We start from the raw sequence: 23998 nt of genomic DNA, 5'->3' as shown, positions 1-23998 counted from the left end.
CCTGGTCCTTTGGACCAGCAGTTCTCAGCCCTGGCCGCGGTAAGTCTGGGGCAGGCTTTAGAAAGCCGAGCCCTGGCTGCTGGCTCTGCCGGGATGGATCCCATCCGAGTTGCTGGCCAGGGCCAGCTTCTGACAGCTCCTCAGGCGCCCTCCCAGGCCCAGGTCCGTGGATGGAGAGCCGCCGCCACAGCCTCCGGTTTCGAGAAGGAAGCTCCCGCAGGCTCAGAAACCACGGACCCAGCCTCGGGCGGCACCCCGGAGCCACGAACCCGTCCCCCACAGGTCTGCTCTGTGGCCTGGTGGTCCCTCCCCACAGGTGGGGACCCTTTAATTCTACAGCGGCACTCCCCACGGATGTATATTTATAAACTGTATTTATGGGTTATCATACTAATACGTTAGGGACATTATAAGACAACAAAACAGAAAATTTAAAAAAATAAGATAAAAGTATGAACTACAAACACAAATTTCCACATCGTCTTCTTGCTGCCCTCGGGTGTGTGATCCCGCTTTGGGGCGCCCACTGGGAGGCTGTGGTCACCCAGGGGGCAGGAGCGTGGGGCAAGGGGTGCTCTGGGGTCGAGCTGAGGTGTGCACGTCGGGCTTCGGCGCTGCTGGGAAGCGGAACCTACAGGAAGGATCCGCGGGAGGGGGAGGGCCGGGGGGACCTGGGGCCCGGGGACCCGGGGCACGGGAATCCGGGGCAGAAGGATCTCGCGCGCGAAGATCGAAAGAGAGGAGACTCAGGCCCCAGAGAGTCACCGAGGCCCGGCTCTGGCAGCAGCCGCGACAGGTCCTCCACCAGGTGCCACTTCTCCTGGACTTGCTGTAGGGGAGCGACCGGCCGGTTAGGAGCCGCGCCGCCCCCGCGGGCAGGCCAGGCCTGGGCGCAGTCCCTGCCTCCCGGCAGCTGATCCGGAGTCCGCGGCTTGCAGCCCGCTTGAGGCCCCGCCCAACGCAAGCCCCGCCCCTCAAAAGACCGGGTCCTCGGACCCGCCTCCCGTGCGGCCACGCCCCGTAAAGTGCCGTTCCCGCCCAAGGACGCCTCAAACAGCGTCCCGGCCCCGCCCTCAGCCACTCTCGCATTAAACCATTGTCCTCAAATTTAAGGCCACAGTGCTTTGTCTGGCTCCTAGCTTGAGGCCACGCCTAGCCCGTGCCCTTCCACCCTCCCCGCTTCTATTCCCAGCCTGAGACCACACCTCCCGGAGGGTGGCTCACCGGGCGGGGGGTGGGGGGCCTCTCCCAGCCCAGCGGACACTCACCCACACCAGCTGCTTCCGGAGCCCCTGGATGGCCCTCGCCTTAGCCTGGGACTGGGAGATGCACACGGTCAGGATAAGGCTTTGGACAGAGGGGGATCCAAGGTCATCACCTCATCACCCCTACTTCCTCCCTCCCCTCCCCAGTCTCTTAAAACCGCCTCCTGGGGTCCTCTCTTTGCCCCTTCCTCCCCCCACCTGCGCCCAGTCCCTCTCCTCTGAACGACCGCCACAAGCACGACAGGTTTTCAGCGCATGCGCCAGGCTCCGTGGCTGCTGGGGGGGCGGTCAGGTGAAGCCCCCCGGGGCTGCCTGTGGGCACAGGGGGAAACCCTAGGCCCCTGAGCCCTATGCTCCGTATTCCGGGGGTCCACCTCCCTGCACTCCCCTTGTCTGGTCCCATGAGACTAGATGGGGGTGCCGGGGGAAGGACCCCCACTCCTAGGCACCCCCTCCCTTGCCCCGCTCCTGAGACGCACCTGAGCAGGATGAGGAGGGGAAAGCTGAAGGCCTGGGAGCCCAGGTAGCGGAGGGCTCGCTGGCCAAGGGGCGGCAGCTGGAGGGCCACCAGCTCCGGGACCACCTGCCAGGGGGCCGAGTAGTTGGCGAACAGGCCGCAGTCCCAGGAGGAGTGGATGCTGTGTGCGGAGACGGCCAGAGCGGGGCTGCGGTCAGGGCCCCGGAGGGGAGCCGCCCGCCCTCCTGCCCACCCCACCCCCACCGCGGTCCCTCCGCCCCCCTCACCTGCTGACCACGTAGCCCAGGGGCACGGTGGCCAGCAGCAGCCCCAGGATGAGCACGAGCTGGAAGAAAAAGGTGGAGCTGGAGGCTCGGAATCTTCTAGAAGACGCCTTGGAGTTCCTCAGCAGGTTGTACTGGGGAGCAAGCGACAAGGACGTGTCTGTTAGCAGCCAGGAGTCGGGCCGAGCTGGGGCCAGAGGCAGGACGTGAGTCCCCTCCAGGGGGCGCCCTGCTCCCTCCCAGCCCCTGAGCCCGAACCTTCTTGATGTAGAAGGTGAGGAAGATGAAGATGCTGTTGAGCAGGGGCAGCAGGGGGCAGAAGAAGAGGCCCATCCAGGTGACCGTCTGCCCTGCCACGATGTCCAGCACATTCTTGGGCACCAGGAACTCCTCCCGGTCCAGCCAGGCCCAGAACCGGCCTGAGAATCGCTCCACCAGCAGCCTGGGCACAGGGCGTGTTTGGGGGTCACTGCCCGGGAGGGGCACGCGGGCCGCATCCATCAAGGCCACGGCGACGCACCGTCCCACACTCAGTCACCACGGGGACACACGCATGTAGTTAGAACTGCCCACCCTTGGCTGCAGCCCCTGGCTGTCCCAGGCGCGCCCGGGTCGCTCCCAGGATGTCCCCACGGGGCTCACCTCCGAGGCAGGCTGACGAGGAAGGTGAAGGCCACCGTGAGCAGGAAGTTGAAGACGCTCAGCTTGTACAGCTCCTCCCCCACCAGGTTCTCCCAGCACTGGTGCAGAACGGCCCCGTCACCACCCGTGGTCCCCACCACCCCCCGTGGTCCCAGCCGCCCCTCACCCACCGCTGGGCGGGGGGGTCTCTGTGGACAGGAGCCTTGGCTAAAGTCTAATATGATTGCTAAGTTAAAACCCGGGCCTCACACCTGGCTGGCATGGCTCAGTGGATTGAGCGCGGGCTGCGAACCAAAGTGTTGCAGGTTCGATTCCCAGTCAGGGCACATGCCTGGGTTATAGGCCATAGCCCCCAGCAACCGCACATTGATGTTTCTCTCTCTTTCTCCCTCCCTTCCCTCTCTAAAAATAAATAAATAAAATCCTAAAAAACAAAAACAAAACTGGGCCTCGCCCTGGTCGGTGTGGCTCAGTGGGTTGGGCGACCTCACACCACAAAGCAAAAAGTTGCTAGTTCGATTCCTGGCCAGGGCGCATCAGGATTTTGTCCCTGGTTGGGGCCTGTACGAGGGGCAACCAAACGATGTTTCTCTCACACATTGTTTCTCTCCCTGTCTTTCTCCATGCCCCCCCTCTAAAAATAAATAGATAAAATCTTAAAAAACTAAAAACCAAAACAGCCTGGGCCTCAGGGATAAGACACACGTGGGCAAACCCGAGAGCCAGGGCTGCCACCCTGCACAGTGCAGAGCGAGGCCAGGAGCGCCCCCTGGAGGTTTGCTGTGGCGTGGAAAGCGCTAACCACAGCCTCTCACCAAAGTGAGACCTGGAGATGGACAAGCAGATCAAAGGGGCGTGGGGGGTGGGGGGCGCGGGGGGACGGACACCCACAGGGACAGGCCCTGACGGAGCCACCAGCCACCTGGTAGTCACAGGCGTCGTAGCCGTAGGACTCACAGCTGGTCTTGTTTCGGCCGATGCACAGAATGGTCTGGCCCAGGGAGAAGGAGAACATTCCCAGGCTGGCCAGCTTCAGCACCACGCACCTGGGGGCGGGGCGGGGGCGGGGGCGGCGTCAGGGGAGGGGCTCAGGTCTCCCCGTGGCCCCGCGCCCTCTAAATCCAAAGTGTGTTCCCGGAATCTTGGTCCCCAGCTGATTCACGGGAGAAGGGTTCCGTTTTTAAACCAGTTTGGGAATGCTGCCCCGTCCAGCCGTCCTCGCCGCGTGCCCTGCTTGGGGATTCACAGGCCTCCCCCGGCTTTTAATATCCTTATCGCCGGTGAGGTCGTGCTTTCTCCCCCTGCCTGTTAACGCGCAGCCCGCCCGCACGGCCTCAAGCATCGCACATGCGCGCAGGCCCGCTCCTGCGGGATCTTAAATGCATGCTGGGTCATACAGATGGACGGTTAACCCCATGCCATCCAAAGCTGGCGCATGGCGGGCTGTCGGCAGGGGTGGTCCTTTTGCAGAGGGAGGTCGGGTGGGGTGGCAGAGGGAGCTCAGGTCGGGGAGGGGTCCACAGTAGGACCCCACCGGGGGGTGGGGAGACAGCGTGGGGGCAGAGGAGGGCTGGTGTTGGAGCCCGCACCCCCAGCAGGCATGGGGAGCTGGGCCTTGGCCAAGGCGCTCAGTCCCTGTAAGCCTCGGTATCCTCATCTGCCAAGGGGGATGAGGATGATCCTGACTTCACAGGTCACACGCAGGGGTGTTGGGGTTCAGGGTGTGAGCCCTTGGGTACACGGGAACTGTGTACACCCCTCGTTCCCGGTGTCCCTGCCTGTGTGAAGCGGCAACACAGCCGCCGGCCCCTCTGAAAGGCTGGTGCTGGGCTTGCTTTGGATGGAGGGGGCCTGGAGCGGCTCGCAGCAGGGCCCTGACAGTGCGTGTTCTAGAAACACCTTCCCTCTCGGGGAGACAGCCCAGACGGGCAGCAGAACACAGCTCTTCACAGGCCTCCCCCCCTCCCCCGCTCCACACGGGGTCCCGCCTGTTGCCCAGGGGTGGCGCTCACCAGATGAGGGTGAGGTTGACCTCCGTGTTGGGGGAGTAGTTCCCCAGCTGGATCAGGAACATGAACAGCAGAGGACCAAGAAAGTTGACCAGGGAGATGACCCCGGGGGGCAGGTACTGGAGCAGCACGAACAGGGACTGGGGTGGCACAAACAGAAGGGCAGGGGGAGGCGCTGTGAGCCGGAGGCACCCCGGCGGCCCCCCCACCCCCTCACCCCTCCTTCGGCCGGAAGCCCGCAGGCTCCAGCAGCCTGGTGTTGGGAGAGGGCCAGAGGCAGGGCCCATCTGCGTGGGCTGCGTGCGAACTGAGGCAAACAGCTTTAACCTCTCCGAGCCTCGGTTTCCTCGTCTGCAAAGTGGGGCCAGCCCGTCTCCTCCCACCGTCCTGTCCAGGATTAAATAAGCACACGTCAGCAGCCGGGCACCTCCTTGTTGTCCTGTGAGTACTTGGTGGCCTGGAAGATGGCGCTGATGGCCCCGACCACCAGGAGCCCGATGAGCAGGTTGACCCACAGGTAGTGGAGCAGCTGCCAGGCTCGCTGGGTCCGGGTCTGCTGCTGCTTCAGCAGGAAGCGCTGCCCCTCCTCCAGCTCCACCTGCCGGGGTGGTGGAAGCAGAGGCAGGTAGGCGGGTGGTGCACGGAAGGGGAGTGGTCAGTATTCGCGGGAGACAGGCTGCCAGGACGCAGGCCGGGTTCGGGTGCCGCTGGGACGGGCCCAGGGGTGGCCGCTGCTTTGGTCTAGGCTGCCCGTCTTCGCACTTCGCGTGGGCCCGCGAGCTTGCTCACCTGCGCCCTTGTGCAGCCCCTGCGCCCGTCGGGACACCCTGCGTGCACACGTGTGCCCCCCCCCCCCCACAGGCGCCCACGCTCGCTCCCTCACCCAGCACGCCCACCCTCACGCGCACCTTGAACTCGTTGCTGATCTCGTGCTTCTTGATGGTGGCTGCGTCCTGCCCCCGGAGGCAGAAGTCCCAGGAGGAGAAGACCTTGGCACTGAGAGGGGCCCTGTAGTCCTGGCCCAGGAACAGCTTCTGCGGCAGCCCCTTCACCATCCTGCAGGGGCGGTGGCAGGGGCCTGTGAGGGAAGGGTGCCTCCCACTGGGCCCCCAGCCGCCGCCTGGGCTCGAGTCTTCGGTGGGGCGGAAGCCCCTGGCAGCCTGGGTGGGGCGTGGGGCGAGGGAGGCCGAGGTCCCTGTCTCTGAGGTCTGCAGCTGGGGACACAGAGTTTGGGCCCTGAAAGCACCTACAAGTCTTACACTGGGCAGGAGCCGGGGCCTTCTTGCTACCTTGGGGGCACCACGCCAAGGGAGGGGTTTCCAGCAAAGCCCCCCGCCCGTTAGGAGGTGGAGGCAGGGCCCCGTGCTCACCGCCGCAGCGTCCCGCAGAAGCAGAGGAGCAGGCAGGCCAGCGGGCTCAGCAGGTAGGCCAGGCGGATGCTGTAAGTGGAGCCGCTCTCGGGCCCCGCCCGGTAGGCACCGTAGAAGAGGTAGGTGTTGTTGAAGGCCTGGGGGTGTGGGCGGCGGCAGCTGAGCCCCGGCGCCCACCGGGCTGTGTGCGGTGCTGGTCACGGATCGACTCACGGACTCTCACAACTGAGCAAGAGCGCCCGCATCTCACAGAGACTCGGAGGGGCCGGGGAACGTGCCCCAGGCCCCATGGTTTTGAGAGAGAACGCCGACCAGAACACTGGAGCCTGAACAGTAGCCACTAAGTGGCCTTCAGGGACGAGGGCGGGGTGGTGCTTATCTCAGAGGCCTGGACGCTTGTCCCGTCTTGTTCCTTGTCCTCCCCCGCCAGCTGGGCCCCGAGACTGCGGGCACGTGTCCCAAGGCCTGGCTTGTGTGAGGTGGCCTCTCTCTGACCTCGAGACTGGCCCGGCCAGCCTGTCTGTGTAAGGCTGTCTCCCTAAAAGCCACAGCGTCCTCAGAGAGGTGGGGGGGTCTGCCTAGACAGGGGCCCCCTGAGGCCAGTTCCCTGGGTCCCCAGCCCAGCACCCCCCGGGACAGAGCCCACTTACTCTGCCAGTTAAAATGTCCCACAGCTGATCATAGAAATAGAGGGAGCCCGCCTGGGGCTGGGGGCCGCCAGGGCACTGGAGGGCTGTGAGGAGGAAGAGAGGGCCGGTAGGAAAGGGCCCCAAGGCATTAGGGAGACCCTGCCCCTCCCCAAGCCACAGCCCCCCAACCCCCGGGGGGTGGGGCGTGAGCAGGACTCTGGGGCCGCGTCAGGAGGTGTGGCCAAGCCAAGGCCGGGCCAGTGGGGTCCGAGGGCTGGGCCCGAGTGGGAGGAGGCCCAGGGCGCAGATGGGTTCGTGTCCCTGTGCCCTCGTGGGCCAGCCACTCACTGAAGTTAAGGGCGGGGCTTGGGTCCGGGGGGCGGAGCCAGACCAGGGGCAGCAGCACGAAGCTGGAGGTCAGAAGCAGGGTCAGCAGGTTGAGCATCAGCAGGAACCGAAGGAACGTGAAGTAGGACTGGATTCCGGTGCCAAAGAGGCCTGCGAGGGGAAGCACAGGGGGATCAGGGCGGCGCTGAGCGCCGCCCCAGCGAGAATCCCTATCAGGGTCCTAAGACCCCCGTTTAACGGTCCCGTCCTGGAGGCCCCTCTAACAATACCCCTGACAGCCACCAGGGGGTGCTGTCGCCATCGAGGTTCGCCCCATCTCTGGTGTGTGAGGATGGGGGTTGGCTGGTGGGGACCGAGGGGAGCCAGGGCCAGCGGGATGCCCTCCCCCCGTTTCTAAGCTGGACACGGAGACCCCGGAGCGGGGAGGCGGCGGTGGGGCGCAGGTCTTACCCCCGATCTCGTAGAGGGCGCCCTCCCAGAGTCCAAAGCCCCGCGCCAGCCTCTGCGCTGCCTCCCCCAGGCGCCTTCCCGCAGCCGACCGCCTTCGCTGCCACCGCTGCCAGCACGAGGTCTTCGCCCCCTCGGGCTCCCGCAGCTGCCTGGGACGGGGTGGGACCGGTGCCCCGGGTCACCCGGCGTGCGCGTCCCGGCCCGCAGAGCAGCGCAACAGGGGGTTCCCACCCGGCCCTCCGCACCCACCGGGCGTGCGGCACCCACCGGACCAGGCGCCTGTCCACCATGGCGTAGGGCAGCGTGCGCACGGGCGCCCGCGAGCCGCGCAGCCGCTCCATCTCCTGCTCCCAGAGCTCCTCCGCCCCGGGCTCGGGCGCCGGCTGCCCGTGGGCCTGCCCCGCCTGCCGGGACCGCCGTGGCAGCATCTCACCGGGGCCGTCCCCAGGAGGGACGCCAGGCGCCTGGGGCCGGAGTCAAGGTCTCGGCCGTGGCGTGCCCAGACTCGAGGAGAAAGAATCCTGTTGGAAGAGATCTGGCCTCAGCCCCTGTCCGCATCCCAAAGCCACATGGGGCCAGGGGCCTCAGCTTCCCCGTCTGCCAAATGGGGACAAAGATGGAGAGGGCACGGAAGGAGGGGCCCCCGAGGCAGAGCAGGCGGGGCCAAGGCCTGCTCCGCCTGCCGCCCACAGTGGGCGGACCCCCAGGGGACCCGGTGGCGACAGGAAATTCCCACCCCTCTGCAGGTGCGGCTTCTCCCTGCAAGGAGCTGAGAAGCCGACCCCATCGGCAGCCCAAGTTTGCAGGACCTGGCACCCTGCAGCGCCCGGGGGTGGCAGTGCTGGGACCCTCCAGTTTTCTACCTCATGCTTCCGCCCCCAGACCTGGGGGTCTGCCAGGTGCCCCCACCTGCCCCGACCCCTGGGACCCTGGCTCCCGCCCCAGCAGCCACTACCTTAGTTCTCTCTGCATCCCCTCACCCGGCCTCCACCCGCCACTTCTCAGCTCACTTGCGGATGAGGGGTCAGGTGACCCGAGGGGACCCCTTCAGGCTGGCTCTCCGCAGGCCTGGCAGAGCTGTGAAGAGCCCAGGGCAGGGGTCACATGACAGGAACCCCGGCTTCCACCGCGGCCCCGCCCCCGCCCCCCACCTGCCCCTGTTTCCTCTGCTCCCCACCGAGGGGGGCACTTCCTGTGGACTCGGGGCGCAGGCTGCAGGTGAGCAGGCGGGCAGCTGGGCCTGCCCGGTGCACGCTGGGCAGGGGTGGCCCTTCCCCTCCCCCGGGGGGTGCCTGGACCAGGACCTCCAGCTCCTACGGCGTGGCTGCTGCTTCCCAGACCCCCGGGGACCCGGTGGCAGCCCGGAGTCCCGCTGGCCCTGGTCCTCCGCCTTCCAGCCTCGGGAGCTGAGGCCCTGCAGGCAGCTGCCAGTGCAGCGCCGGGTTCTTATCTGCCGCTCGCCAGCGGCCCCAGCTTCGCTCGGAGGCCAGGGCGAGACAGTGACTGACGGGTGGGCCCCATCACATCCGGCGGAGCTATTTCCTAACTTCCCACCTCGGTCACTGTCCCCTCGCCAAGGCCTCGGCCTGGCGCTCTGGGTGGCCTCTGTTCCCGCCCTAGGTGTTCAGAAGCGTTAAGAGGCACCTGGCCGTCTCTCTCTCTCTCCCCTGGGGTCCCCCAGGCCCTGCCCTTCCCCCTCGCTCCCTCTCCCCCACCTGGAGGGCTCAGTTAGCTCATGGCTGAGCTCCAGCGGCTTTACGGCCTCCCTGCCTGGCCCCCTCCTGGCTTTCCAAGTCCCTCCTCTGTGCCAGGCCCCACGGCGGGGGCTGCTGCTGGGCCCGTGGAGGGTCAGAGAATTGGGGGAGAGGACACAGACAGGCAGGTGTGCATAGCAAGGGATCAGTCCAGGAAGGCCCCTCAGAGGAGGTGACTTTCACGCTGCGTGTGCAGTCCTGCACGCACAAGGGGGCGGGGCGTGGGGTGGGGAGGAGCAGAGGAGAGGCAGCGGGGGGCGGGGGCTGGGCCCCCATGCTGAGATCCAGCTGGAGAGGGCCCACAGGAGGACCACAGGGACTGCTGCAACGCAGCCCCTCCCCGGTCATCCTGCCTCAGCCCTAAGACCCCTTCCCCGCGACCGGCACCCTGTGCCTGCATCAGGGCTTCCTGGCTTTGTGCACCCCTTCCTCCCGCCTGGGGCCTCTCCTGCCTTATCTCCTGCCCGCTCTCCCTCGCCCTGCTCACCCCTCAGGGCTTCTCCCAGCCCGGACAGGCCCCCCCGCTCCCCCCCCCCCCCGCTCTCTCTGACCCACGGGAGCCTCCCCCCGCCCTTCTTCCAGGATTCCTCCACGCCAGGCTTCTGGGCAGTCCCCAGGGGGACAAGACTCAGGCTTGGGGGTGACATCTGGGGGCCGACAAACTGTCAGCCTCAGTTTCCTCGTCTGCAAACTAGGGACCCCCGTGCCTATGTGCCCAGCTTGTGGGGAGTGACAGAAAACAGCCGTGGGGACGGTCACCGTGTCCATGTCCCCTGGCTCGCCCCTCCTCCCCCCACCTAGCACGCAGGAAGCGCCTCGAGTCTTGCCTGGGCAGCGGCAGAAGCCCCGCCCAGATCTGGGGGTGGAGATAAGCGAGGCTCCGCCAGCCTTGGCCTGCACCTCGGGTGGGGGGGGGTTGTCTCAGAAGGCAGGGGTCGCCCAATCCAGCGTCCCCAGCACTGTGTCCGTGGGGCTTTGCAGCACCTGCCGTTTCGATAGTCACCCTGGGAAGTGGGTGGGTTTGCCGTTACGGTCCCCGTTCGAAATCTGGGAACACTGAGTCCTGTAGAAGTGGGGGGCTTCACCCAGAGGTTGGAGTCAACGCAGACAGTCGGGCTTTCAGCCTGCCCCGACCTCAGGGTGGGGCTCCAGAAGGGGTCGAAGTTGGCAGGGAGAGAGCACAGCTGCCAGAGGGGCCCAGGGCAGGGGTGCAGGGGTGGGGTTCACCCTTGGGCCCGGTCATGTGATGCCACCACGTGGGCCCGGCTGGGCGGTGCAGCTCCCTCGGGCCCCAGGTCGGTCCCCTGGCCCTGGGAGGCTTCTGCACCCTGACCCCCGGTCCCTCCCCCAGGCGGTGGGAACCCGGCCACAGGACCCGGCAGCCCTCTCTGGGACAGGGCCCTCCTCCCTGATGCCTCCCAGGTGAGTGCCCCTGGTCTGGGGCTTGGGGGAGGTGCCTCGTTCTCCCGGCCCCGCAGTCCCTGGTGGCTGGGCCGTCTGAACTCCTTTGGGGCCCTGGGGCCACTGGGTCGCAAGCCGACCCGCCTCCCCACCAGTTATCCCCTCGGGTTCTCCTGGGTGTCTCCTCGTTTGACTTTGTCAGGAGGGGCGGGGGCCGGGGAACGGGAGCCCCCAGCCCATCCCGGGCTGGCAGGCAGCACCCAGGAGGGGGCGGGGGTGTGAGCCCAGGGCTGGGGTGGGAAGGGGCAAGGAGGCAGGCTGCGAGGGCCCTGGGTGAGGAGGCTCGGCCGTGCTCCGAGGACTGGCTGCTGGGTTGGGGTTGCCAGCAAGGGCCCGCCCCGCCCCACCCCGCCTGGCTCAGGGCTCAGGAATGGTGTGCCCGCCCGGAAACTCACCAGACCTGCGCCGACCTGGAGCAGGGGCCAGGGCGCCGGGCACCAGCCGGAAGTGAGTCCCGGACGGTGCCCAGGTGGGCCCAGGAGAGACACATCCTCCGGGGGGCGGAGGCAGGGGGACCAGGCCGCAGCCTCGGACCACCTCCCGTCTCCCTGCGTGCGGAAGGGCTGTGTCTGGGCCCCGTGGACCAGGGCTCGGGAGAGTGGGTCTGCAGGGTCCCAGCTCCAGGAGCGGGGCCGGGAGGCACCCCGTGAGCACCCTGCAGGGATTCTGCGGACTGAGGGGCCAGCTCCCAACCCGACCCCTCTCCGTGGGTTCCCATGCTGTGCTCCCGCTGGAGCGGGGAAGGGGCTTGGGGCGGGGCTGGGGGCCTGGGCTCAGAGACTGGGCGTCCTGGGTGCCCCTAAGTGAGGAGGACCAGTCGGGCACAGCCCTCGCAGGACCTGCCCTGTCTGGGCACCCTGGCCTCACTCAGGAAGCCCCCTGGAGTTGAGCCAGCTCCCCTGAGCGCCGAGTGCCCGGGGAGGTGGGAAGCAAGGAGAGAGCGGAGGGGGCAGGGCCGACCAGGGCCGGCCTGCGTGATGGGGCAGGGCCCTGCAGGCGTCCATTCGCTGGCAGCTGGTAGCTGGCCACCCCCACCCCACTCCCTCGGGGCGAGGCGCCCAGGCAAGGCCGCCCCAGTCCCAGTTGTCCCAGGGACGGCCCGGCCCTCTGCCTGGACAAAGGCAGACAAAGGCGGCCTGTTTCATGCCCCTCCCCTGCCGGCTGACCGGCCCACTGGCCCTGGGTGGCTGAGTGGAGGCCCAGTCCCCGGAGAGCTGTCTGTGTTGCAGGCGGGGGCGCGGCGACTGCTCCGTGCGTGTGAGTGTGTGTGTGTGTGTGTGTGTGAGCACGTGCTGGGGGGATGCTGGCTGGGTGGGGGCCCAGCTGGACAAGGCAGGTCATCCCACTGGGCCCCGGGCTGGTGGGGTGGGGGCGGGGGCGCGTGAGGATTTCCTGTGAGAGGAAGTGCTTTGGGGTCACGGGGAGGTCTCGCAGCTGCCCTGACCTTTCCCCCCAGGAGGGGGCGGTGTCCCTGGGGCAGAACCCTAAGGCTGGCCGCTGTGTCCACAGCACCCGCCCCTTCCCTATTTCCCAGGGCCTGGGACCTCCGAGCAAACCGGTGCAGGCCGCCCTTCCTTCCTCTGCCCCGCTCTCCGGCCCCAGCACGGCGCGCCTCCTCCCCCTCCGCCCGCCCTGCCCTGGAAGGGGCCGTCCTGCAGCCCACTCCGGCCTGAGTTCATCTGGGGGCACTCGCCTGACCTCGCACGGGCCGTGGATGGGGGCAGGGCAGGGTCTCGGGCAGCCCGGGCAGTGAGCGGCCCCTCCCGCAGTCCCCAGCAAGCCGGGCACTGAAGGCCAAGGGCAGGGCGGCCCTCTCGCCTCGTCAGCCGGGCAGCGGGAGGCGTCCGAGGCTGCGGGCGTCCAGGCTCTGAGCTGCCGCGGGCGAGGCGTGGGCAGCAGACATGGCCTTTGTCCTCGACGTCTCTGAGACCCCAGAGGACCAGGGGTACGTGCTCTGGGGCCGGGGGGTTGTGGGCGGGGACGTGCCGTCCGCAGGAGAGGCCGACTGGACCGCGGCCTTCGGGAAGGGGCAGGCTGCAGGGGTGAGGACCGGTCAGCCCGGGCTGACCGGTCCCCCACCGCCCTTCTCCCGCCAGCAGCCCGGAGCCCAGCCCCTACGACGAGAGCGCGGTGCATGACTCCTTCCACCAGCTGATCCGGGAGCAGAGCCAGAGAGCAGCCGAGGAGGGGCTGGAGCTGCAGCCCCTGGGCCCGGGCGCCGGGACCCTGGGGCCCTCAGGTGAGCCCGCGGCCTGGCCCGGCGGCCAGACGGTGCCGGCGGGGCCCTGAGCCCCCTCAGCCTCTCGCACAGCCCACCTGGCAGCCTGGCTAGTGGGGGCGGGGACGGAGCCGGGGAACTGCTGCGGTGGGCAGCGTCTCCAGGCGCTCTGGACAAGTCCTTCTGCTTGCCAGGCAGTGACCACCAGGCCCTCCTGGGGCCCGAGGGGGCAGCCGTCTACAGTGCGGCCACGCTCCGCATCCTGGCCAGCATGCCCAGCCGCACCATTGGTGAGTGGGACCCCGTGCCCTCGGTCCTGGTGTTGACCCCAGACCCCCACACCCCCACACTGGGCTGGGCCGGGTTCTCCAGGGGACCTGTGTCCTGCAGGGCCAGGCCCTCCCGGCACCCACCCCACTCCATCTGCGGCTGGCCGAGGCCCGGCCCAGCCCCCGTGCAGCCCGGGTCCCTGTGAAAATGACTCCAGGGCCGGCCGAGGGATAAAAATAGGCTCCTGGGAACCCGGCAGGCAGCATCCGGGGGCTCTCACCAAAGGACTTTCCTGGGTCCTGCCTGGGAGGGGCGGGGGCCGCCACCGCCTTCCCGCGGGAGTGGGCGTCCGGGCCGGCCCGCGCCAACCCACCCGCCGGGGCCTCTGCAGGTCGCAGCCACGGCGCCATCATCTCCCAGTACTACAACCGCACGGTGCAGCTGCGGCGCCGCGCCAGCCGGCCGCCGCTCAGCGGCCTGGCGCGCTCCGCCCGGCCCAGCCTCCGCCTGTACGACCTGGAGCTGGACTCCACGGCCCTGGAGGAGGAGGGTGAGTGGGGGGCAGGCTGGGCGGGCCAGGGTGAGGGCCGGGGACAGGGGACCCAGCGGTGCATTCACTCAGTGCCTGCCACTGGGGCGGGGACGAGGGTGTGGGGGGGCGCTTTCGGGCTGCAAAAGGTTTGGCTCTGGCTGGCAGACACCCAGAAACATTAGTTCACACACCCCACACCACCTGGTGAGCTTTGGGCTGTCGTGCCGCTGGCCGTCTGCCCGGTGACACAGAGCGGCCCCAAATCCACGGAGAAGCAGGCAGTTAAGGCCCAGACAAGGGCAACCGAGGGAGGGCGATTGTCCGGGAGAGCATGGTGACGCTGTCTAGCCTAGAGGGATCCAGGGAGGCTTCCTGGAGGAGGTGATGCTAGAGTAGAGGGGGCATGTGCAAAGGCCCTGAGGTGGGGTTGTGCCTGGCTGTGCCCTTTGGACTCTGACCTCCCCAGGCCTGGGGTGCTTTCTTGGGACCTCGCCCCCGTTTCCTCCCTGGGTCTCCCCAAGGGCCCAGCGGGGGGAGGACACAGCAGTGGAGGGTGGTCAGGGCTCTATGGTCAGGGTGAACATTCCAGCTGTACTCTGCACACCAGGCCGGGTGCCATTTCTCATCTGTTAACACTGGGGTTCACGTGGCTCCCCCCGCCCACGGTGGGAGGTGAGGGGAGTGACACCCCAGTTCTCATCCAGGACCTGCTGGTCCTGCCCTCCCTTCTCCCCCAGCGAGGGCTGGCGTGGGGGGAAGCGGTCCGACAGGGGTGGGGTTGGGACCCCACGGTTGCTGATGGGGGTGGGCGGGGCTCAGGTCAGTGGTGGTCCGAGTGAGGTGCTTGTGGGTGGGGGGCGGAGGACAGTGTGGGCCCAGGAGGGGGGCGTTGGGGGGATGCTGAGAACTTAATGAAGAGGGTTTGTGGGGTGGCGTGTGAGGTGGGTGGATGGAAGCCTGGGGTGGGGTGGGGTGGGGTGGGGTGGGGCGGGCAGTGTGCAGGCCTGCCCGGGAGGGAGGGACGGGGGGAGGGATGCCTTTTCAGGGGACCCGACGGGGCCTCCTGGTTCTCCCCCCGCAGAGAAGCGGGCCCTCCTGGTGAAGGAGCTGCGGGGCCTGACGCCGGCGCAGCGGGACCACATGCTGCGGGCCATGCCCCTCGGCCTGGCTGAGAAACGGCGCCTGCGGTCAGTGCCGCCCCCTCCTGGCTGGCGGGGGGCGGTCCTGGGAGGGGGTTGGGTCCTGTCCCCGCCCAGGCCCGATGCTACCACCTCTGTCCACAGAGAGGAGACCCAGACCCCGAGGGGGAAGCGGCGGGGCCGTCCGAGGCTCCCTTCCTGCTGCAGCCGGCTCTCCTACGCCCGGGTCCCGGTAGGAGCCCCCGGGCTGGGCTGCCACTGGGGATGGGGCTGGGTGGTCCGGGGGCTGGGGCTGGCCACCCGTGCTACCTGTGGGGTCCCCTGGCTTCAGCCTGGCTCCGCGGCCTGCGTGGCGCCAGCCCCCAGCAGCGCCGCCCCCACCACTGCCCCTGCACCCTCACTCTGGGCCCCGAGCTCACCGCTCAGAGCCCCCGGGCCGGACCCTGCCGCATCTCCGTGACCGTCCCCGCAGGCCTCGCACCACCCGGGGCTCGGGCTGCTGTCGGGGCTCCGCGCCCTGGCGCCGTGGCACTACGCCCTGAAGCGCATCGGCGGCCAGTTCGGCTCCAGCGTGCTGTCCTACTTCCTGTTCCTCAAGACCCTGCTGGCCTTCAACGTGCTGCTGCTGCTCCCCCTGCTGGCCTTCGTGGTGGGCGTGCAGGCCGCCTTCCCGCCCGCGCCCCGCGGCCCCGCCCCCGCCTTCACCGGCCTGGAGCTCCTCACCGGCGGGGTGAGGGCTCGGTGGCGCGGGCACCCTCTCGCCCCAGCCTCCCCTGGGGGGGCCCCGCCCTCGCCCAGCGCGGTGACTCCCCGTGGGCCACAGTCAGCTCCCCTTGTCCCCGTCAGTGGGGCCTGGGAGGACGCAGGACCCAGGCTTTGGCCTCCCGTCTGCCTCCGCGTGGTCCTTGCCGGCCTTGCTCTGGCCCGCCCCCTCGGGCGCCCTCCTCCCCCAGCCCCTTGAAGCCCGAGGGGGCGTCAGGCGTGGGGAAGGGGCGAGTCCCTGATGTGGCCGGGCCTCCCCTTCCGCACAGGGTCGCTTCACGGACACTGTCATGTACTACGGCTACTACAGTAACGCCACCCTGAACCAGCCGTGCGCCGGCCCGCTGCAGGGCGGCCAGTGCACCCCCGAGGCGGCCGGCCTGCCCTACAACATGCCGCTGGCCTACCTCTTCACCGTGGGCGCCGCCTTCTTCATCACCTGCATCACCCTGGTGTACAGGTAACGGCCCTCCCCCTGTGCGCCTGACTCCTGGCGCCGTTGATCTATCCACCCACCCATCTACCCATCCATCACCCCATCCATCTGTCCAACCACCCATCCATCACCCCATCCATCTGTCCATCCATCCATCTGTCCATCCATCTGTCCATCCATCCCATCATCCACCCATCCATCCATCTATCCACCCGTCCATCCTCCCATCCATCACTCTATTATCCCTCATTCCATCCATTCATCTGCCCATCCATCATTCTATTATCCATCATTCCATCTATCCGTCCACCCACCCATCCATCACCCCACCCTCTCACGTGTCCAGCTACCCACTCATCCAACCCCCCACCCACGGGCCTCCCTCCCACATGTGCACTCACCACCCATCCACCCCACAGGCATTCTCTGTGCTTAGTTCGGGGCAAGAAGGTGCATGCGCCCGGTGCCTGCCCTTAGGGGGCTCGCCCTCTGGGGAAGGAGGCTGCAGGCCAGTGAGGAGGCGGGGGGTGTGCCCGGGAGCGGGGCGCACACCCGAGGGAGCCCTGGGGGAGGAGTCAGGCTGGCTTCCTAGGAGCGGTGGCGCTCGCCTCAGAGGGGGTAGTTAAACAAGAACAGGTGGGGAGAAGGGGAGGAAGGTGCATTGGGGGGTGGGAGAGGCAGTGCAAAGGCCCTGGGGTGAGCAGCATCTCATCCAGCTGCGGCCGTCCTGTCAGTGGGGAGTGGAGTCCGACCCCTCTTCCAGCTGCCATGGCTGCTGGGCACCACCTTCGGACAGGGCTGGCACGGAGTTGCCGAAGGCTTCCACCGGGAGGCCAGGGGCGGGGCCGGGGCCAGCAGGGCTCCTCCCGGGGGCGGTGGGGTCTGGCGACTGTCCGGGCTGCCGTCTCCCCGGCCCCACTCCCTCGCTCCTCACGGTCGGCCCCGCCCCGGCTCTGTGCGCCCAGCATGTCCCGCTCCTTCGGGGAGAGCTACCGGGTCGGCAGCGCCTCGGGGGCCCACGCCATCACCGTCTTCTGCTCCTGGGACCACAAGGTGACTCAGAGAAGGGCCTCCCGCCTCCAGCATGACAACATCCGGACGCAGCTGAAGGTGAGTCTGCCCAGGGGGGCCACTGCCCCTCCCCGAGCCCAGGGCACCAGTCCCAGCCCACTCGGCTCCGGAGACCCGGCCTGCGGTCATTTAGGGCCGGACAGCCAGAGCAGCGCTGCGTGCGGGCTGGACGTGGGTGCCGGGGTCTCATCTCACCCTCAGTGCCCTGGCAGCTGCTTCCCGGTTTCTGGGGGGACACCCGGGTCCGCCTGGGTTTGCCCCCGTCCACGCCCCCCACTTGGGGCTGCCTCTCGGCTGCTGGCGGGTGTTAGCGCCCACGGCCCTCGGGCAACGCAGGAGCCAAGTCAGCGCAAAACTTCGCCCTCGGGGGGCTCTCGGGGGCATGTGTGCTCAGGGCCGGCCTTGGACGGCAGCCTGCGCTCCGTCCTGTGGGGACTCCGTGTGCTCATCCCCCCGGCTCTGGGCTGCAGAACCAGGGGCTGGCACCCCAGAGAGGGGGGGTTAGGTTCGCCCTGGGGTCCCCGGGTCCTCAGTCCCCGGCCGGTATCGGCCTGAGGGGCCCCTGCCGGGCCGCACTGCCTGCTCATCACAGTAGCCCCGGGGCCGCCAGGCGGGCTACGATGGAGGAGACTGAGGCCCAGAGGCCCAGTCCCGTGTCCAGGGCCCAGGGCGGCAGGGCGGCGGACCTGGAAACTTCGCTGCCTTTCTGGGGCTTGTGCTGCAGGACTGGCGTTGGGGGGGGGGTTCCGTGGGGGTCGTGCTGGCTCGGGAGGTGGCAGAGGGTGGGGTTGGCCTCAGGATGCAGCAGGAGGAGCCCTGGGGGGGGGGAGGCAGGGTGACCCACAGGGTGGGTGGGGTCCGAGTTCTGTGCTCTCTGCCTGGAGACCGGGCCCCAGAGCTGGGGGAGGGGCAAGCGGTGGTTTGTGGGGTCCACATCTGCACACTCCCGAGCGCCCGTCCCCACCCACCCTCGTCCTCTCGCAGGAGCTGCTGGCCGAGTGGCGGCTGCAGCGCGGCCCCAGGAGCGTGTGCGGGCGGCTGCACCGGGCGGTGGTGCTGGCCCTCGTGTGGCTGCTGTGTCTGGGGATCACGCTCGGGTGCACCGTGGCCGTCTACGCTTTCTCCGAGCTCATGATCCAGGTGCAGGGACAGGGCGGGTGGGCCCCGAGGGCTCTGGCTGTGGGAGGGCCAGAGTGGCGCTGCTTTGGGCCCCGCCCCCAGCGAGCGGCATCTACTCAGTCCCTGCCCCCTGCCTGGGAGCCCTGGGGGTGGGGGCCCTCCCTCGGGACCGCCTCTCTCTCGCCCCCCTCACACTCTTCCCCATTCTCTTTCCTTTTGTTTTCTCGTCTGCTCGTCTGACTCTTCGTTTTCCGACACCTGTGATCCACCCCCTTTCCTGTGTGGTTTCCACGCCAGGCCCGGGGTGGATGTGTCTGGGGGAACTGCAGCCTGGCAGTTCCACCCCCTCCTTCCGCTGCGGGGCCCCGCCCCACAGCCCCCCAACCCCTGCGGCCAACCCGTGGACCCGGCCCCGCCCCTGGATGGGGCGCCCGCCGTGACCACCGCCCCTCCCTCTGCCCCCGCAGAGCCCAGTGTCTGCCCAGCCAGAGGGGGCGCTGCTGGGCCTGCCCTTCGTAGTCGGCCTCCTCAACCTGGTGGCGCCCTACCTGTACCGTGGGCTGGCCGTCCTGGAGCGGCAGGACTCCCCCGTGCTGGAGGTGTACGTGGCCATCTGCAGGTGAGTGACCAGGTGGGGCTCCCCAGGGTGCGCCCTCTGCCCGCCAGGCACCCCTCCTTCAGCCTGCTGGCCCCTCGCCCTCCGCAGGAACCTCATCCTCAAGATGGTCGTCTTGGGGATTCTTTGCTACCACTGGCTGGGCCGTAGGGTGGGCGCCTTGAATAACCAGGTGAGCGGGGGTGTGGGCGGCGCTGCGGGAGTGAGGGGCTGCGTTGGTCTGGGGGAGGGGCGGGTGCGCGGTGATGGCACCACACAGGGGCGCTGCTTCCCAGCCCTCCCCGGGCTGGGTGGGTCTGCGGGCAGGTTGGGAGCCCCAGGTGGGCTGCTGGAGCAAGCGGGGCGGGCGGGGACCCCTGGGGCCCCAGGGCTGAGCCCCTTGCTTGCAGTGCTGGGAGAACTTCGTGGGCCAAGAGCTGTACCGCCTCGTGGTGACGGACTTCCTCTTCACGCTGCTGGACACGCTCTTCGGGGAGCTGGTGTGGCGGTGAGAGGCCCCGCCCCCTGGGCTCCTGGGCCCCCCACCCCCGGGCGCGCATCCTCACCTGCGCGGCGGGGCGGGGCCACCTGGGAGGTTCTCTGGCCTCCGATCTCCCCGCTGAGGGCTGGGTGTCTCCGCCCAAGACAGTTTTCGGAAAACATCGTTAACCTGGGAAAACCCGGGTCGGGGTGCAACCTATTTTTAGGTCGGGAGGCAGAACAGGCGCACCACCAGGCGCGCGGCGCAGCCTCAGGGCCGTGCGTAGGCTGCGGGGAGGGGGGAGGGGGGGAAGGGCAGGGAGGGGGCGGGCGTTTCCAAGTGCTTCGCGGGCCGCGGGGCAGGCGCTCGCTCTTTGCTCCTTTTTGTGTTTCCTTGGGGAACATGTGAATGTGGTAATAACTTAGATGTGCAACGCGCGACATGCGTCACGCGTGTTTGTGCCCGGAGGTATCTGCTCGTACTTAGAAAAAGGACTGAGATGAGGCCCGCTGGGGCTTGGAGCCCCTCAGGGCAGGGACCCCAAGGTGCCGCCGTGTCCCCTTGACAGGGGCTGGGCGCCGGAGTGGGGCGGGCAGGGACGTTGGCTTGGTGTGCGGGTCACCCTCCGGGCGCCTTGTCTCCCAGGGGCGGGGACAGGGCTGGTGTCCGGGATCGGCCCCACGGGTGACCCTTCCGTGCCTCTGCCGCAGGCTCATCTCCGAAAAGAAGCTCAGGAGGGGGAAGCCCGAGTTTGACATTGCCGGGAATGTGCTGGAGCTGATCTACGGGCAGACCCTGACCTGGTGAGCGTCTTCCAGGCCCCTCCCATTGCCCCCCCCCCCTCGGGGGGGGGGGGGCGGCCGCGCCCTTTTGCCGTGGGGACCGCAGCAAGGCCCAGCCCTGGGACCGCGGGGTGGCGTGGGCCCTGGCGTCTGCCCTCCCCGGGTCCGCAGTCTGCGGCCGGGTGTGCTGCACCCTTCCTGGCCTGGGGAGGGGGCGGGGGAAGGGGAGGCGTGCGGCGGATTGATCCGACCCCGCCAAGGCCTGGCCCCTGGACCGCAGCTCTCCCCTCTCCTCCCTAGGCTGGGGGTCCTCTTCTCGCCCCTCCTGCCCGCCGTGCAGGTCATCAAGCTGTTGCTGCTCTTCTACATCAAGAAGGTACCGGGGCTGCTGGGTCCCGGGAGGGCGGTGGGCCATGGGGGCGGGGCCTCCAGGGGGCGGGGCTACCGGGCGGCAGGGCTACCGGGCGGCAGCTCTTCGGGCAGCCTCAGCGCTCTGGGAGTTCGGACCCACGTGGTACAGGGCTGACAGCCTGGGGTCACCCTCCGGGGTCATTGCCGCGGTCCCCTCCCCCAGCACCACTGCCTTAGGCAGGCTGGTCACGACTGGGTGCCGTGTGCCCGGCTTAGGGCCAGGGAGCCCGGGGACGCTCCGAGCCCCAGGCCAACCGGCCGTGAGAAGCGGCCTCGGTTGTGCGTCCTGGGGCCAGTGTGCGTGGCGCCATTCTCCCTGGCCCTGCACTTCTGTATCTGCACAGCGGGGACAGCGCCCAGGGGGGTGGCCGGAGATGGCGTTTATAAAGCGCTGGCCCCGCAGAGAGACCTCAGACCCGCGGAGGTGGCTGTTAGTGCCAGCCCTTCCGCAGACGGGCGAGGCTGGACAGGCCATCCCCACGGGCCTCGGTCTCCCCTCCGGAAACCAAGGGCGTGGCTGGTGCCTCCTGACCCTCAGGCTGAGATTCCAGTGTTTGCTTGTCGGTCCCGTCCTGGGGTCTCGCTCAGGCCTCACCGCTCTTCCCTCCGGGGTCCTGGGGGAGGGCGGTGGCAGAACGCAGCCTTTGTCCCCAGGCGAGCCTGATGGCCAACTGCCAGGCGCCCCGCAGGCCCTGGCTGGCCTCTCATATGAGCACCGTCTTCATCTCGCTGCTCTGCTTCCCCTCCTTCCTGGGTGCCGCCATCTTCCTCTGCTACGCCATCTGGCAGTGAGTGGGCGCCCGCCTTGGGGCCGGTGGGGTGCCCCCAGGGTGAGGGGCCACAGTTCGGGGTGATGGGGTGGCTGCCTTTGCCCGGCTGACGGCTCAGGTCGCCCTCGTCCCACAGGGTGAGGCCCTCGAGCCTCTGTGGGCCCTTCCGGACCCTGGACACCATGTACGAAGCCGGCAAGGTGTGGGTGCGCCACCTGGAGAGGGCGGGCCCCAGGGTCTCCTGGTTGCCCTGGGTCCACCGGTACCTGGTGGAGAACACCTTCCCGGTCTACCTGGTGTCGGCCCTGATGCTGTGAGTGTGGGCAGGAGGAGGGCCCCCACCCCCACCCCCGCCCCCCGGCTCCTGCGGGGGTCTGGCCTGACCACCGGCTGCCTCCCGGCCCGTCCCCTCCCCGGCAGGGCCATGATCTACCTCAACATCCAGGTGGTGAAGGGCCAGCGGAAGGTCATCGGCCTCCTCAAGGAGCAGATCAGCAACGTGAGTGCCCCTCTCGCTGCCCCCACCCAGGGGCCCCCCGCGAGCGCGCCCCAAGGCCCCCCAACCTGGGCTGTGGAAAGGGTCTGTTCGTCAGAGTACACCACTTAACGTGGCGGGGTCTGCACTAGGCAGAGGAGCGGACACGAGGCAGCCGGGCCCCTGGGCCCAGAGCACCCGGCTCCGGCCGGCAGCACGGGAGAAGCGCCGCATTTCAGGGTGGGGCCCTGTGTGGGTGCGGGCAGTCTCCGTGAGGGTTCCTGAGACCCTGGAAGTGGCTTTGGGCTGCCCGGAGACCCAGGTGGAGACCCAGACCCTGTTCGGCACTCTCATCTTGCAAACGGTTAAAAGTGGCTCAGGGTCAAACCACCCTTACTGAGCACCGGGCAGTTGGCCATAGAAGAGGGAGAGGCAGGTGGGCCAGGAAGCGGGGAAACCCCTGCCCCCGCAGCCCCCCTCCTGGCCAGGTCCCCGGCCAGTGAGTCGCCACGCTCACGGGAAGCAGGACCATGGCCTTTCACCCCCGCCCCTCCTGCCCAGTCTGGGCTGGCCGCTCCGTGGGACAGCAGGTCTCTGCTGTCTGTATTCAGTTATGAAAAGAGCCCCGGGTTCTCCCACGCTGGCTCTCCCCCAAGCCTGGCTGGCCATCGCTGGCCTTGTAGCTGGGAGGCTGTGGGCCAAGGGGTGCGTGCAGCTGCCTCCGGGAGGTGGGGGGGCACAGTTCTGCCCCGGGGCTTCCAGGAGGACCCAGCCCTGCCGACACCTCGGTCCGAGCCCAGTGAGGCCCGTTTTGGACTCCTGACCCCCAGAATAAAAGGGGGTGGACTTGTGCTGTTTGTAGCAACTGGTTAGAGCGACAGCAGGAACTTACACAAGCCCCTTGACTCAGACATTCTCATCCCCCCCGTTACACACATGACCCAGAGCACAGAGCTGCACAGGCAGTGTTGGTATGGGGGGGGGGGGCCAGTTTTAAATTGTCAGGCTGGCTCTGGACCCTGACTGGGTGGCTGGTCCCCTTTCCCTTTTCACCTTGGCTGCTGGGAAGCCTAGACCTGCACATATGCCCACTGCCTGGTGCTAGGTTGTTCTTGTCTTGCTGCCTCTTTCCCCCTTCTTTAAACTTTTTCCACCTGTGATGTTGCACACTCCCTGGAGTGTCCCTAAGGGCTGTCTGGAACAGGGCGGTGCAGGGTGCAAGGACAGCTCTTCTGACCTCTCACCTTCCCTGTTCTGGCATTTCTAGGAGGGAGAGGACAAAATCTTCCTAATCAACAAGCTTCACTCGGTCTGCGAGAAGAAGGAGAGGAGCAGGTGCGGGGTTTGGGGCAGGTTGGGCCGCTCCGTGTGCGAGTGTGGGGAGGAGGGGCAAGCGGCTGGGCCTCCCCCCTGCGGTGTCGGGTGGAGTTGGGGGTGGGAGGGGAGTGGCCCTTGGCTTCTCGGACCCACTCTGCCCACTTTCCCCACCAGGAGAGCGGGGCGCTTGGGGAGGAGAAAAAAGGTCAAGTTTGGCGAGAAAGGAGAAAACGGAAGTGAAAAGAGTGGCGTGCAGGGGGAAGGGTGGGGCTGGGCTCCTGCTGCCCTTCCCTTCCTCTCCTCTGCCCCCTCCCCTCCCCTCCTGTGTCAGCCAGGGGGCAGCCGAGGTTCAGCCTTGGTGGCCCTGGGCCTGCAGGAGGGAGCCCTGCCTCCCACCCTTCATCTCCGTCACTTGTGCTTAAGCCGAAGGAAAGGGAGATGCGCTCGGACCCTCTCCTGCTGCCTAGACAGACAGACAGACAGACAGACGGACCCAGCCAGGGGGCAGGGCTCAGGTCTGCAGGACCAACGTCCTGTCCAACGTCAGGCCCTTCGCTTCTCAGCTCTCAGGAGGAAGCTCTGGGTGTCCAGCCGCGGCCAGGGGCCTCAGCAGCCGCTGGCTGACTTCCCTTTCTGGCAGGGCTGGCAGGATGCAGGCAGCTGTGACGCCCCCAGCCCTGGACGCAGAGGATTGGGACCCCTGGCAGCACAGCGCGGGGCCCGGCAGCCCCGCCTCTGCTCACCGGCTCGGCCCGGCCCCTACAGCTCTGCAGACACACACGCCACCCTGACTGGGCCGGCCCCTCCTGTGACCCTGCCGGGACTCCTGGGCCGGCCCCTCCTGTGACCCTGCCGGGACTCCGCGGCCTGTCCGAGGCTGGAACTGGAGGGTCGGCAGTGGGGCTGGGGTGCCCCCTAGCAACCTTCCCCACCTGGTACTCTATTTATTCT

General features: G+C 68.2%; 2 protein-coding genes across 11 annotated transcripts; one reads left to right on the top strand and one right to left on the bottom strand.

Annotated features, from left to right (window-relative positions):
• Nucleotides 1-357: 357 nt before the first annotated feature.
• Nucleotides 358-8711, bottom strand: TMC8 (transmembrane channel like 8). Of its 7 annotated transcripts, none has more exons than XM_036034211.1 (16): nt 8465-8711; nt 7722-7975; nt 7455-7603; nt 7005-7154; nt 6678-6760; nt 6028-6164; nt 5566-5713; nt 5085-5255; nt 4661-4797; nt 3606-3694; nt 2649-2746; nt 2265-2448; nt 2010-2068; nt 1745-1903; nt 1269-1319; nt 358-829 (listed from the first exon to the last, which is right to left on the bottom strand). In XM_036034211.1, exons 2-16 carry the CDS (start codon nt 7880-7882, stop codon nt 632-634), a joined length of 1974 nt encoding a protein of 657 aa, XP_035890104.1. In that variant the 5' UTR covers nt 7883-7975; nt 8465-8711; the 3' UTR covers nt 358-631. The 7 variants fall into 7 exon arrangements, with proteins under 7 accessions (XP_035890104.1, XP_035890103.1, XP_035890100.1 ...); XM_036034210.1 differs by having other exon boundaries at nt 3571-3694; nt 8465-8710; XM_036034207.1 differs by having other exon boundaries at nt 2010-2140; nt 3571-3694; nt 8465-8707.
• Nucleotides 8654-23873, top strand: TMC6 (transmembrane channel like 6). 4 transcript variants are annotated; one of them, XM_036034203.1, is made up of 22 exons: nt 8654-8672; nt 10560-10630; nt 12204-12614; nt 12766-12908; nt 13082-13177; nt 13549-13707; nt 14771-14876; nt 14973-15060; nt 15301-15558; nt 15860-16050; nt 16992-17136; nt 18082-18237; nt 18684-18835; nt 18923-19004; nt 19222-19319; nt 20003-20095; nt 20375-20450; nt 21140-21273; nt 21392-21568; nt 21676-21754; nt 22998-23065; nt 23688-23873. In XM_036034203.1, exons 3-22 carry the CDS (start codon nt 12571-12573, stop codon nt 23836-23838), a joined length of 2496 nt encoding a protein of 831 aa, XP_035890096.1. In that variant the 5' UTR covers nt 8654-8672; nt 10560-10630; nt 12204-12570; the 3' UTR covers nt 23839-23873. The 4 variants fall into 4 exon arrangements, with proteins under 4 accessions (XP_035890096.1, XP_035890097.1, XP_035890099.1 ...); XM_036034204.1 differs by lacking the exon at nt 8654-8672 and adding an exon at nt 10167-10223; XM_036034205.1 differs by lacking the exon at nt 8654-8672 and having other exon boundaries at nt 10448-10630; nt 12769-12908.
• The last annotated feature ends 125 nt before the right edge of the window (nt 23874-23998 follow it).

The sequence above is a fragment of the Phyllostomus discolor genome, chromosome 8, assembly GCF_004126475.2.
Source record: "Phyllostomus discolor isolate MPI-MPIP mPhyDis1 chromosome 8, mPhyDis1.pri.v3, whole genome shotgun sequence".
Lineage (NCBI taxonomy): Eukaryota > Metazoa > Chordata > Mammalia > Chiroptera > Phyllostomidae > Phyllostomus > Phyllostomus discolor.
This window is presented reverse-complemented; position numbering and strand designations above follow the sequence as displayed.

Excerpts from the sequence above, each read along its gene's own strand:
- TMC8 (XM_036034207.1), bottom strand. The coding sequence starts at position 7,882 with ATGCTGCCACGGCGGTCCCGGCAGGCGGGGCAGGCCCACGGGCAGCCG. Across the intron at positions 5,714-6,027 it reads TTCTGCGGGACGCTGCGGCG|GATGGTGAAGGGGCTGCCGC; the intron begins GTGAGCACGGGG and ends CCGCCCCTGCAG. Across the intron at positions 2,141-2,264 it reads TCACCTTCTACATCAAGAAG|TACAACCTGCTGAGGAACTC; the intron begins GTTCGGGCTCAG and ends CTTGCTCCCCAG.
- TMC6 (XM_036034203.1), top strand. The coding sequence starts at position 12,571 with ATGGCCTTTGTCCTCGACGTCTCTGAGACCCCAGAGGACCAGGG. Across the intron at positions 21,569-21,675 it reads CTGGTGTCGGCCCTGATGCT|GGCCATGATCTACCTCAACA; the intron begins GTGAGTGTGGGC and ends CCTCCCCGGCAG. Across the intron at positions 21,755-22,997 it reads TCAAGGAGCAGATCAGCAAC|GAGGGAGAGGACAAAATCTT; the intron begins GTGAGTGCCCCT and ends TGGCATTTCTAG.